The sequence below is a fragment of the Microchirus variegatus genome, assembly GCF_963457635.1.
Source record: "Microchirus variegatus genome assembly, chromosome: 5".
Lineage (NCBI taxonomy): Eukaryota > Metazoa > Chordata > Actinopteri > Pleuronectiformes > Soleidae > Microchirus > Microchirus variegatus.
This window is the reverse complement of record NC_139806.1, coordinates 7,848,224-7,860,937: the sequence shown is the minus strand read 5'-3', so window position 1 is coordinate 7,860,937 and position 12,714 is coordinate 7,848,224. Positions and strand designations below refer to the sequence as shown.

Sequence of the window (12,714 nt, the reverse complement as noted above, 5' to 3'; positions counted from 1 at the left end):
AAAAGAGTGTCTCCGGTGCTGCGTCGAGCCTCTCGAGAAGGGCGCGTTAAGTAAGTTACTTTGATAACGCCTCATGAAAGCGAGGATGGGAGACAAGTAAAGCCCAGAGCGCCGTGGCAGACCATCAGCGATGATGAGGTCGATATTCTAGCGGAGAACAGCAGAGAGCACGGTGAAGGACTGAGAGTCGAATTTGTTGGTGATAAAGAGTGAGGAAGATGACGCTGTGGCAAAAACAAAAGGAAGACAGTCGTCACTCACCTGTCTTTGCCTGTCTCCTTCTTGAAGACCATGTCGCAGTGGTTCATCCTTTCCTCTGTGGTGATGTAGATGCGCGCGTGTGGGTAGTTCTCCACAGCCTGACGCAGCATGTTGTACACGATCCCCTTCCCATCCTTCCTCATGTTTCTCAGCGGGCCCCACACAACGTAGATGGTGTCGTTGCCCTGCCCAAAGAAGTACTGGGCTTTCTGCAGCAGCAGGGGGACGCTGGTGTGGGAGACGACTCTCAGCGTGGTCCGGTGGCCCACGTCGCGCTCGAAGCCCCGAGTCGGCGCGTTGTTCATCCTCCAGATGCAGGGAGAGCGATCGATGTCGGGGCCGGCGCCTTGGCCCAACATCTGGCCAGAGCTGGACACGATGCTGCAGAGGTCACAGTGCAGCTTCAGGGGCTAGAGGACAGAGAGGCATGTGATTAGTATTATTATTATCATTATTATTGTTACCATTTTGCAGGTCGAGTTTGCCTGTTTTCTCCCACAGTCCAGAAACATGCAATATGGGCAATTTGGTCAATTGGACACTCTAAATTGAGGTGTGAGAGTGAGTGTGGATGGTTATTTACCGATCTGTCCTAGGGGGGGGGGGCCCCATCTATTGCCCCATGTCAGCTGAGATTGGCACAGCTCCCCCCCCCTCGACCCTCATGTGGAGTATAAAGCAGTAGAAGATGGATGGATGGATTTCACAGGCCTTAGTGGTGGTGTTGCACTAAACACTTTAGATTAGGGAACACATATTCACCATTAACTAGGTGCTTACTAACATGCATATAAGACGCATACTAGCCCTTTATTAGTAAATATTAAGCACGTATTAACACCTTATTTAGGAAAAATCTTAATTCAAGTCGTAATAGAGGTAGAATAAGGTGTCAATATGTGCTTAAAGGTGCATTATGTAATAATTCTAAAGCAACTGGACCATAAAATCCTCCTAATATGTCACAGAGACTCAGGAATAATGTTCATATAACAAACTGAACTCACCAACAACAACAGAACAGACAAAATATTTGCATTAAAAAAAATATTTTGCAGACTTGCAAATCATGTTTGTGTTTTGAAATCATGTTTTGGCATGTGGCGCCACCTACCGCCGTCTACCAATCGTAGTAGAGTCTCAGCTGCCGAGCAACCACGGGTTGCCAGTTACGTCAGAAAACGAAACCTTAAAGACCTCGGTATTTTAAATTTGAATGTAGTAACCGTTTTTGGCCACATTCTTACATATGGCACCTTTAATGATTACTAATACAGGTACTATATCTAAACTATATATGAGAGCAAAATCATTTTTTTCTTTGAACGCTCTGCATAAAAGTAGCTCCAGTTGGTTCATCTCATATCTCGTCAGCGCAATAAGACATTTATCCTCCTTTGTCCATTTTAAAACTACAGACTGAGTAGTTGTCAGTCAAAGTTTTGTCCCAGTGGCTGTTCTGGCACAAGCCGGAATCTGACACACACAAAAAAAAAAAAAACTTTAGCAACTGTTTGATTGCTTGATAAAAGAGATTTTGAGGCTGGTTTGACAGGATTGTGATAAGGATTTGCTGGGCAGCAGCAGGATGAATTCAGCCTCCAAATGAGTCTGTTGCATAGCAACTGAATTACGTTCCATGCAAGGCTGTTTGGACGGAACTATTTCTTTGCAAAGCGATGCCTTCTGAAAAACGTAACACGTATGTTAATAAGACAGTTCCCCTTTGGTCGGTAGCAAAGTGTGAAAAAGGATCCGGACAAAAAAAAGAAAGCAGTTTCTTTAAAGAATAAGCGCTGTTAGCATCACTTTAAACGACTTATTTGATATAATCTATGTGCTAAAAATATTCCAAGTCAAGCGGCAGCCACAGGCGTCAGTCCAGACGAGGGAACGTGACTGGTATTAGTCGTCGTCCATGTCGCCAAGTTTATTATAAAAAAATTTAAAGTAAATTGGTTTAAACAGAAGAGCCTGGCCTTTGGTGGGAAGATATTAGAATTACAGAATTACACACTGTCTTCAGACGTCCACAACGTGAGTATCTATGATAGTATTGATATTAATAACTAGTCACAGCTAATATGGGAATTGATCAATGACGTAAAGACGTAATGTTTGGGTCAACTTTTGTGTTTTATAGTTAAGACAACTTTAGAGCTGAGTGATTAAGGAGATCACCACAGTGTTCAGAAGGATTACACAAATCTTAACTTGTTCTACTTTTAATTCTAAGATGAATTCAAGTATTCCAGAAGCTCTGCTTCCTCTGAAATGTCATTAAATAAATGGTCAAATGTGTGCTGTTATATTTACATTTCATTTGGAATGATAATTATCACAAATCGATTAATCTGTCGATTATTTTCTCGATGAATCGGTCAGAAAATGTAAAACAAAAAAAACACAAAAAAAACCCGATGTTTTCCAATGTCTTGTTTTGTCCACAAAATAAAATGATTCAGTTTTAATGATTTCTTTGTTATGTGGAGCAAAGAAACAAAGAAAATATTCACATTTAACAGGGTCTCTGCAGGTTTCAACAAGTCACATTTAAGACTTTTTAAGACTTTTTTAAGACCATAATGAATACAATTTAAGACCCATTTCAAATCCTTACTGGCAAAAAAGTACAAAAGACATGAAGGAGAATTGGAGTCACAAATCGTTGAAATTCGGCTTAGCTGTGGGCTTTCATTAGGTTTTCTCCGCAGCTATGCTAAGCTGTAACACACCACGGCGCGCGCACATAGCACACACGATAACTTCTCCCCGGGGAACACAGGTGGCCTACACTTTAGTTCCATGTTGTAGTTGTGTTATCGCATCCTCAAAAACAGAAACATTTCAAAGCGAGACTGAGGTTTATGCATGTTTTAAATAAAAGTAACGTAGAATTGTATTTAAGACCCTTTAGGAGATTTTAGGAGAATTTAAGACATTTTAGACATCAGAAATCTTGTTTTAAACCGATTATCAAACTAGTTGATTTACTAATCGATTAATAATCCATTAATTGTTTCAGCTCTAATTTCATTACTAAAAACTATACGACTGGTTTGTTCAGAATCAGCTGTTTACCACAGATCGTTCCTTAGCAACCGGTGGATTAATCCAACTCTAGAATAGCTTTTTTCACTGCGGTGAGTTTTGATTTGATAACTGCGTCTGAACTGAGACCAGCAGCCATCATGGGAGTATTCACAGTAAGTTAACTTAATTACGCTTCAATTAAGACTGAATAATAACCCCTGAATGTGGTTTTCCAAGATACTTCCCCTCGTGTTTCCTATGGTGTTTTACTTTGTAATATACTTTATATGAGTGCAATAATATTAAAGTGAGGTTCTGGCGAGCCAATTTGCGCGATCAGAACATAGAATAAAATGCATTTGGTAATAAGGTATAAAAGAATATTCATTGATGTTTCACAGCGCTATATATAATTCCCTTTTATTTCCTGAGATGAACGCCACCGTGCCAGGAACTAACATTGATTAGGTTAATTGAATATGGAACCTCAGAGCGAGAGCCGCAGAGACACAACAATGCAGAGCAGAGAGCTGAGGACGTTACGTCATTTGTCTTAATGTTAATTACATCCCACTGCAGTCGGGGGGGGGGGGTTTGCTGTGTGCTGAAACAAATGAGAGATTTATCGAAGAGCGCTTTGACGAGATTGAACTCGCTTCATCGAGCACGTTAGGAAAAAGAAAAGAAAGTCTTGTGTCACGGCGAGGTCGCGTTTGATCATTAGTTAAATGGAGAGTAACTGTAATGTCGCTGGTGTGAGAATGAAAGTGAGGAGTGAACTTTAACTAGTTGTTTTTAAACTTGTAATTGCAGTTTGAAACAAGGCACATTAGCAAAAATCGCCAAGGCTGGGAATGATGTGATACAAGACAAGTCCTGCAGTATATTTATTATTATTGACACAGTCGTCAAGCTTTTGTGATAAGTAGATTAGTCTGTGCCAATTAAAATATAATAGGTGTACAGTGATTAACACATTTATTAGACAACCTGAAGAAAACATTTTATTTTAGGCAAAATTTTAAATTATTATTATTATTATTTTTTTTTTATGTATAAAATATATATATATTATATATAAAATAAGAAACTGAGTTCACTCTTTTATGCCAAAATTTGAGTAGAAATTAATCAAGCATAACATTCAAGCACTAAAACTATTTTTTTTCTGTTCAGGTATGTAAGTAAGTTATTTGTCATCTTAATCAATAATAAATCACATGCTTTAATATTAAATTTAAAAATTCACATAACAATAACACTGGGTTACAAAATTTGCACTCCATTTTGCACCGCTGAATCCAAAAATGACATCCATGTTTCTCAATCAGGTCAGGTTTTTCATGCTAATTTGATTTTGAATCCTGTTAGAAACAATGGTGTATTCACCGCAGATGTAGCAGAATACGTCAGGCTTATTTTTGCATCTTCTAGTCGAAGCCATTTCATTCACTTGTAATATATAAAAAATGAACAATCAGTCATAAGTTGGCACATGCAAAATCTTCAGAATGTGTTTATGGCAAGAAATATAAAAGAATTTTGCAACATACGACGTGCACTGTGAAATACCCGTACATGTAAACAAAAACGTTGAAAAACAAACATGTAGCTTTGCGGATTGCGCAAAACCAATGTGATTTCTGGATTCAGGACATCAGAATTATCCTAAATCAGCTAAAAAAAACGTAAACAATAAATTTGTTGTTGACCAGTGTAATAATTGTATATATATATACACACATATATGTATGTATGTATATCTCGTTGGACTAGAATCTAGCTGCCGTCCAAAAGCCCATGAATATTACATTCTGTAAATCAATAAAATGTTATGGCCCCCACTCAAGTGTGATTCACATTTCAGTTTCATATTCACGACGGAGTCGTTCCAGCGTGACTCGCTGTAATCGTACACAGAGTGTTTTTTATAATCCCAATAAATGTGGCTCTCTCTGATAAGTACAAAATCGCTCCGGCAAAGCCTCCCGTTTTTAATGCCCAAGTGTGTTAAAAATAAAGTGGGTTATTTACAAAAAAAGAAACGGTCACGGTCCTCATTAAATTACAGCGATGGGATGTGAACTTCACCTCAGTGTTCGCTAACAAAAAAAAAAAAAAACTCTGAACATGATTAATCAATGAGCAATGATTATCGCATCAAAGTCACAGTTTTTATGATGCCTCCCCAGGACGTAGAAATCCCAGTGCTTAGGAAATGAATTGATTAGCTGTAGCTGTCTGCATGGGCAGAACGAGTCATTCCAAATGCTCCCTTTGGGCAGAACCATTGAACCACAGAAGGGGAAACGTGGAAAAAAAATGTAATTTCAAAAGAAAAAAAAAGAAGAAAAATACATTTAAGTGAATGAGAATAAGCTTTAGTAATAATGTAGCTGATTAATGTAATGTAAGGTTGTTAAGTAGAATACTTCAGATTTTTTTTATCATTTGGAACCTCAGTTGAGTCTGTGTTTGGAAGCTACTGGGATTTTAAAGCGTTTGATGAGGCACCACTGAGGCTTCCTTGCGACTGATTTACATATCACTGAAGCCTTGACTCGGCTTTAAGGCCACATTATACTTCTACCACTGCGTAACCACGGCGACCCCTCGAGCCCTCATAGTTCTCCGTCGCGGTGCCAGGTATACGCACTGCAATTTCCCGCCCGATCAGTAGGGGTCGCTACGCAAGTTTGTTGTGCTTCCGGCTACAGCGAGCAATGGCGGAGAGCTCATTTTTTTAATGCAAATATTTTGTCTGTACTGTTGTTGTTGGTGAGTTCAGTTTGTTATATGAACATTATTCCTGAGTCTCTGTGACATATTAGGAGGATTTTATGGCCAGCTTAGCTTTAGATTTATTACATAATGCACCTTTAATAATAATAAGGATAATAACAATAGAGCTGGTACACACACACACCAGTCACAAATCCAGAAGATTATGCACTGAAATCATGCAGCAATTGAAACGCTGAATAACGCGTACATATCAAAGGGTCTGTTACATTCTCAGGTCTAAATGAAAATATCGAGTTTCTGTCTCCAGAGTGACGAACCAGAGGCATGAATGTAAAAACGGCCACGAGACATATTTTCTATTTCTCCTGAAAAGCAGAGAGCAGGAGGCATTAATCACACCTGGAGACGGACTCCATCAAAAGAAGAAAACGCAGCAGACTTTTCAGGCTTTTCTGCATTGTACATGCTCTGCCAGAGGTTAATAACACCTCAAATGACGGCTCACTGTGGATCAGGTAAGAATGCCTAGCTCTCCTGGAAAAAAAGAAAAATACTAACGCTACCTCAGGTGTTGCCGTGTGCTTAGCAGAGCCTGACAGCTCACATGGAAGGATTTCACTGCAGACATAATCACGTACAACACAACGGCACGATAGGATCATCTTGACCCAGAGCTCCACAATTCTGTCCGTCCTTTGTTAAGAGATTTCCTGAGCGTGACAATCACTTTTGACGCTTACGTTCTGTCCAATCGCAGCCGCCCTCCGATTTGCTATAGAAAACTCACTAGTGGGATAACGAAAGCCACAAAGAGGCCTAATTCTGCAGAAAAAAGCCAGTCCTGTATCGCCATTTGCATAAATTGCCAAGAGAAGAGTGATTTACACTGGCTTGTCTGAAGGAAAAAGGTGTAAGACGTGATTGCCTCTGGGCCCATGTTGTGTGGATGAAACTCTCCAAAGGCAGAGGATGATGTTTCCCATTAATCTGCCAATTTCAGCCGGGCAGAATATAGAGTATCCACTTCTCATGAAGCACCAATGGATCCATCACGATTTCAGCGTGTACGCTACGAAAACCATTACCTGTCAGCTGGAAATTCTGCATGCACTGCTGCAAGCAAAAAACTGTGTGATTTTCCTGTGTGACTACTTAAGATCCACCAATGTTTTTGCTGGCTGCCTCCCAAAACAACAAATACTGTACACCACCTTTTTTTTTTTTTACATTTTAATGTGGTGGGAATTAAATTGCTTTGATTTTTTTCAATTTCCATAAACTGCGCAGGGAATATGCAACACAGAGCGGTTTGAAGGAAGGATGAAGAATAGGTTCATGGACCTGGATGGTTGAATTTGCAAAGAAATACTGTACGCAAGGGACATCAATGAGCCAATTGTAGATGTATCACAGAGGACCTGCTGTAATACGTTTACGGAAACACTCCAGGGCAACTTCTGAATATGACTTCACTATCACACATGTGCGGTGTTGTGTAATAAAAGATAGTCGATACGTTTCAAGCACCATGTTTGAGAAACTTTTGGTCTTGACTGATTCAAAACATGTCAGAGTTTTTATTTATCTTGGACTTTCCAAAAAAAAAGAGGATATTTTTAATAACATATTGTCCGTTTTTGGAATAAAAAAAAAAACCTGAGGTCAGTGACCATAGACCACTCTCTTAAAGGGACACTCTGTATTATTTATAACCCAAAATCCCCCTTTTTTTATACATATTATGTGCTCCTGCATTGTCTAGTCGCTGTATAATAGTTTTTGTTTCATTTTCGTTGTGTTTCAAAAAGTCATGTAAAATAACATGGTCGCGGGCCGTGGTTGCATAGCCACTGTTAGCAGCGAGACGCCATGTTTCTACCGGAGCCTGTAAGGACAAACGCGAGAGAACAAATCAAGCTTCTCTTTACTTGTAGCGGAAGTCCCGCCTCCTCTCTCTCCGCTTTGTCTGCTACGGCCGCGGTAGCTCGCCCTCTCCCTCGCCTCACGAACCTCATCTGCTGACACGGAGAAAGACGACGAGGACGACATTTGACCGGCTGCGGATACCGTAGCGCTCAGGGAAGGGAGGGGCTGAGCAGAGGAGCGGTTCTTTGTTGTAAATTTCAGCCTCTCCTCTAGATGTCACTATAAACTACTTACTTCACCTTTAAAAGTGACAAATGACAAATGATCCTTACTGTGGATGCTGTTAAATGCTTTATATTAATTTTCTTGGATGTCAGTGTCATACACCGACATCTTACCCTGCATTGGCAACTCAAATTCCACACCTGGTAATATGTCACATGTGGTTCTGCAAGGTTCATGACTAGGTCTTCTCTCCATGTTCCCCACTTCATCCCAAATCATCCAAACTCTCTTTTACGAGGCATATAATAACTATATTTGGTAACTTCTGCAGACATCCGACAAACTGAAACATAAACACATGGATTTCACCGAGTCGATAAGCTGCGATCCAGCTACGTCACGGAAAGCGCCATCGTGAAATCTGACCAATCAGCAGAGGCCTGCGATGCTCAAAACCTCAGGGCAGATCCAAAAGGCAAAAGTTACGTAGCAGGGGTTTGGGAAACACTGTTCTAAAATGTTCTATAAGTAATGCTCCTTTCACTTTATTTTGTTTTCTCTTGTTTATTTTTATATACTCTTTTTGGATTTTTATTTTCACTTCTGATGGGCAATAAACCATATTATGGTACCTTCTTTGACCTTGATTTTCTACATGAAAATAAAAAAAATTAAAAAAAAGAACTCTAGAGTTTAATTTCCAAGTATTTCCATGAGTGCCCTGTCAGAGGTTAAACTGCTATGCAGACGATACACACATTTACCTTCCCTGAAATCCCTAAAATCCTAAAAAATATAAGCTATAATAAGAAAAACCAGCCTGCTCATATATTTCTTCATTTTAGCAAAGACAAGACAAAGACCTTCGTCTTACCCTTCTTCAGTTTTCAATTTTACATCACTGCTCCTGATCAGAATCTCAATGGCCTCACTGCCGACATGAAACAACAGGCAAAGTACACGGTTGGTATGTTTAATGAGTTTCAGCAGGCACTTCTGAACTTCTATATTCTGAGGTTCAAATGTTCAAACCACACACACACACACACTAACATCATCCAGGCTAGAATACAGTAAGCGCCTCTAAAGTTCCACTTATTAACACATTAAAAATTAAACAAGAACATTTAAATCCTGGCATTTGTACACCGTCTCTCTCTCTCTCTCCATGCGTATTTCAGAGCAAACAAGCTCAGAATCACTTTTCTCACTGACACCAATATATTTATATCTCGGAACATCTCACCCTGTGCAGCACTGGCAGACACCTCACATCCTCCCACCATGAAACGCTGGCTGTGGGTTATTGGGGGGGGGGAGGACGAGGACCTGGCTCCGTCACACAGACTGATTATTTCCCCTGACACAACGTAGGATTTCAATCTTCAAATATTGTCACCAAGATTATTTTGATGGTGCACCAGCTTACGACAGGGTGAACGTCACCCCCGTCGAAGCCTGAGCGGGTCTGCATCATCGGCATTGGCACTATAGTTTCGTAAAAAAAAAGAAATACAACATTCTACTTGACGGCACAAATCCTACGTCGTGCTACTTTAACCCTTTAACACCTAAGCCTTAAGCCTTTCCTTATTATTATTTATGCAACTTATTTTAATTATTTTATTTTATGTTAACGGCGGTTAACGGCGTCAACACACATAGAGCTAAAGGAGCTAAAGGAGCTAACGGAGCTAACTGGTAAACGGTGCCTGGACTACACATAAACATGACATCACGCACGTCTTTCCAGTCGTCGTGCGAAACGCGTCGCCATGCCCAGCACTAGTTTTTCGATTTTCCAACTCTCTCCTCTCTCTTTGCCGGGCTTCCTGCAGCGGCGCAAGTGACATTTCCGTAATAACCACATGTTGAATTTGACTTCTCAGCTTTCAGAAACCGCTAGAATTTGTCCGATTTGTCCAAAAAAACGTCGCGTAATTACGATAATGCGTAGTGTCATCTTCGATACACTCAGTGTTCAAGGGTAAGGGTTATTACTATATAAAATATAATATTTAAACTTGTGTTTGTTTTAAATATAATTACAGCATTGTTTTCCACTAAAGTCTATGTATAATATATGCTGTATATGTTGCCGCACACAAAGCCCACATCTAACCTGCCACAAAACCTGTTTTGATTGTAAAGTGCTTTATAAATTAAGTTCAGTTTAATGTTAGGGAGCCTCACAGAATATGAGCGAGAAATAAAAGTAAAGGTTACCTGTGTTTGACTTGCACTGTAATATATCACACGTTTAAAAAGGTGAATAGTTAAATCGTAGATATAAAAAGAATATAATTGACAAAGTAAGATAGCGAAAATGAATGTTTCGGGACAGTGCGTCATCATATTTGCCGTCATAACACTTTAATAAAATGCATTTTCATCATTTAACTACAAGTTGTCTAACTGTTGTCTACTGTTAGTGTCCTTGATTCTTTTATCTGTAAGAACAAAATTCATTTCACTGAACAGAATTGTCCTCGTCCTTTTGTAAATTGTTATTTACACATCAAGCGGAGTATTTTGTTGTTTTGCTAATATAATAAGGGTAATTTCACTTTTATGTACAGCACTTTTGGGTCACATTGTATATTTTCAGTCAGTACTCTACATCTGCTCGTGTACAGTAGGCCTGTGTTTGTGGATGCGTTTGCTGACGTGCAGGGTGTGTGTATGGACTTAACGTCCCTCACCTGCTGTTTGGGGATGCTGACGTAGCCCAGGTGAGGCTTGAAGGCCTTGTGGCTGCTGAACGTCTGACCGAAAACAGGCGGCAGGAGAAAATAGGGCTTCTCCGAATAATGCACCACGACCACGAAGAGCGACACCACCCCGATCAGACTGGTGGCGATCAATGACTTTCTCTGTGGAGAAGGAGAGAGAGAGAGAGAGTGCACTGATGACAAGTCGGACAAATGCAGGAGGACGTCGTAAAATGAAGCAGAGCGTTCAAGCAAATGTCGTTACTGTGTTTCCTTATTGTCAGTGGTTTAATTGGTTGAAGAGGAAAACACAGCGGCATCAGTATAGATCTGCCAGCAGCTACGACTGCTGCTGCTGCTGCTGACTGATACTGAGACCGCATGGCAGCAAATTTAGTGTGCAATAAAAAGCTATACGGCATACTGAATAAAAACAACAAATATCACGTGTCAGTGCAAATGCACTGTATAACAACCAGGAGTGTGCACCGATTTAATAAGTACGGCTGCTCAATCAAAGGAAAACATGCGATATGCCTGATGATAAACTGATAGTAAAGTAAATGACATTAATGCTGCTAACATAGACAGATGCAGTTCTTAAAAGCAGTATTTCCATCACAATGTGTTCTTGGTGAGAACAGAATTTAAAGGCGCATTATGTAATAAATCTAAATCAACTGGCCATAAAATCCTCCTAATATGTCACAGAGACTCAGGAATAATGTTCATATAACAAACTGAACTCACCAACAACAACAGTACAGACAAAATATTTGCATTAAAAAAAAATATTTTGCAGACTGCAAATCGTGTTTATGTTTTGAAATCATTTTTTGGCATGTGGCGCCACCTACCGCTGTCTACCAATCATTGCAGTCAGTAGAGTCTCAGCTGCCGAGCAACCACGGGTTGCCAGTTACATCAGAAAACGAAACCTAAAATAATTTTTCAAAGATTTTTTTGAATTTGAGTGTAGTAACCATTTTTGGCCACATTCTTACATATGGCACCTTTAAACATCTAAAATCATTCTCTGCTACTCGAAGCTGAAACGATGAATCGATTATTAATCAATTACTGAGTTAATCGCCAACTATTTTGGTAATCGATTAATCGGTTTTAAGCTTTTTTTCATGATTAAAATAAGATTCCTGATTGTTTTAGCTTCTTAAATGTGAATATTTTCTTTGTTTCTTTGCTCCACAAAACAAAGAAATCATTAAAACTTCATCATTTTGGTTTGTGGACAAAACAATGTTCGAGAACATCGTCAACAAATGATTAATTCATTAATCCTGAAACAGAATCAATAATCAACAGATGAATCGATTATGAAAACAACCCTTAGTTGCAGCTCTAATTATAATATCTACTGATGTTTTATCACCGTCCAGCACTATCTCTGTGTAAACCAAGCCCGTGTCCAAACAAAACCAGCATGAGGAACGATCTACAGTCACTCTTGCAAAGATTATATTGACATATCGCGCAGCCCTAATGATAAACTGCTTCTTTCTCTCGCGTGTGTGTGTGTGTGTGTGTGTGTCATTATTTCAAATGTTGCAACACAGAAAACTGTTTGTTTGGAGGTAAGAGGCATCACAGCCCGGGCAGAAAGAGCTGAGACCGATGAATAATGGATAAGAGACGGAGGACGAGCAAAGGTCTCGCAGAGGAGAGGCTATTGGCAGGGCAGAGCTGGAGATCAATGCGGAGAAGAGAGAGAACGGAGTCAGACAGAGATGAAATCTGTGGTGTGCAACGACATCTCACAGCCTGAGGTGATGATAGATTTCAGTGAAGTCGGTGAGTTTTTTTTTTTTTTTTTTTCCTTAGGAAACTTCAATAACACGCTGCTAATCTAACAGAC

General features: G+C 39.8%; 1 protein-coding gene across 1 annotated transcript in view; it reads right to left on the bottom strand.

Annotated features, from left to right (window-relative positions):
• The window catches only part of st6galnac3 (ST6 (alpha-N-acetyl-neuraminyl-2,3-beta-galactosyl-1,3)-N-acetylgalactosaminide alpha-2,6-sialyltransferase 3), a gene marked incomplete at both ends in the record, with an annotated part of 86,345 nt that overhangs the window by 39,861 nt on the left and 33,770 nt on the right, over positions 1-12,714 (bottom strand). Inside the window, 2 exons of the mRNA XM_083889026.1 lie at positions 262-671; positions 10,833-11,003. Coding sequence (XP_083745152.1) covers positions 262-671; positions 10,833-11,003 — 581 coding nt within the window. The remainder of the gene's footprint in view (positions 1-261; positions 672-10,832; positions 11,004-12,714) is intronic.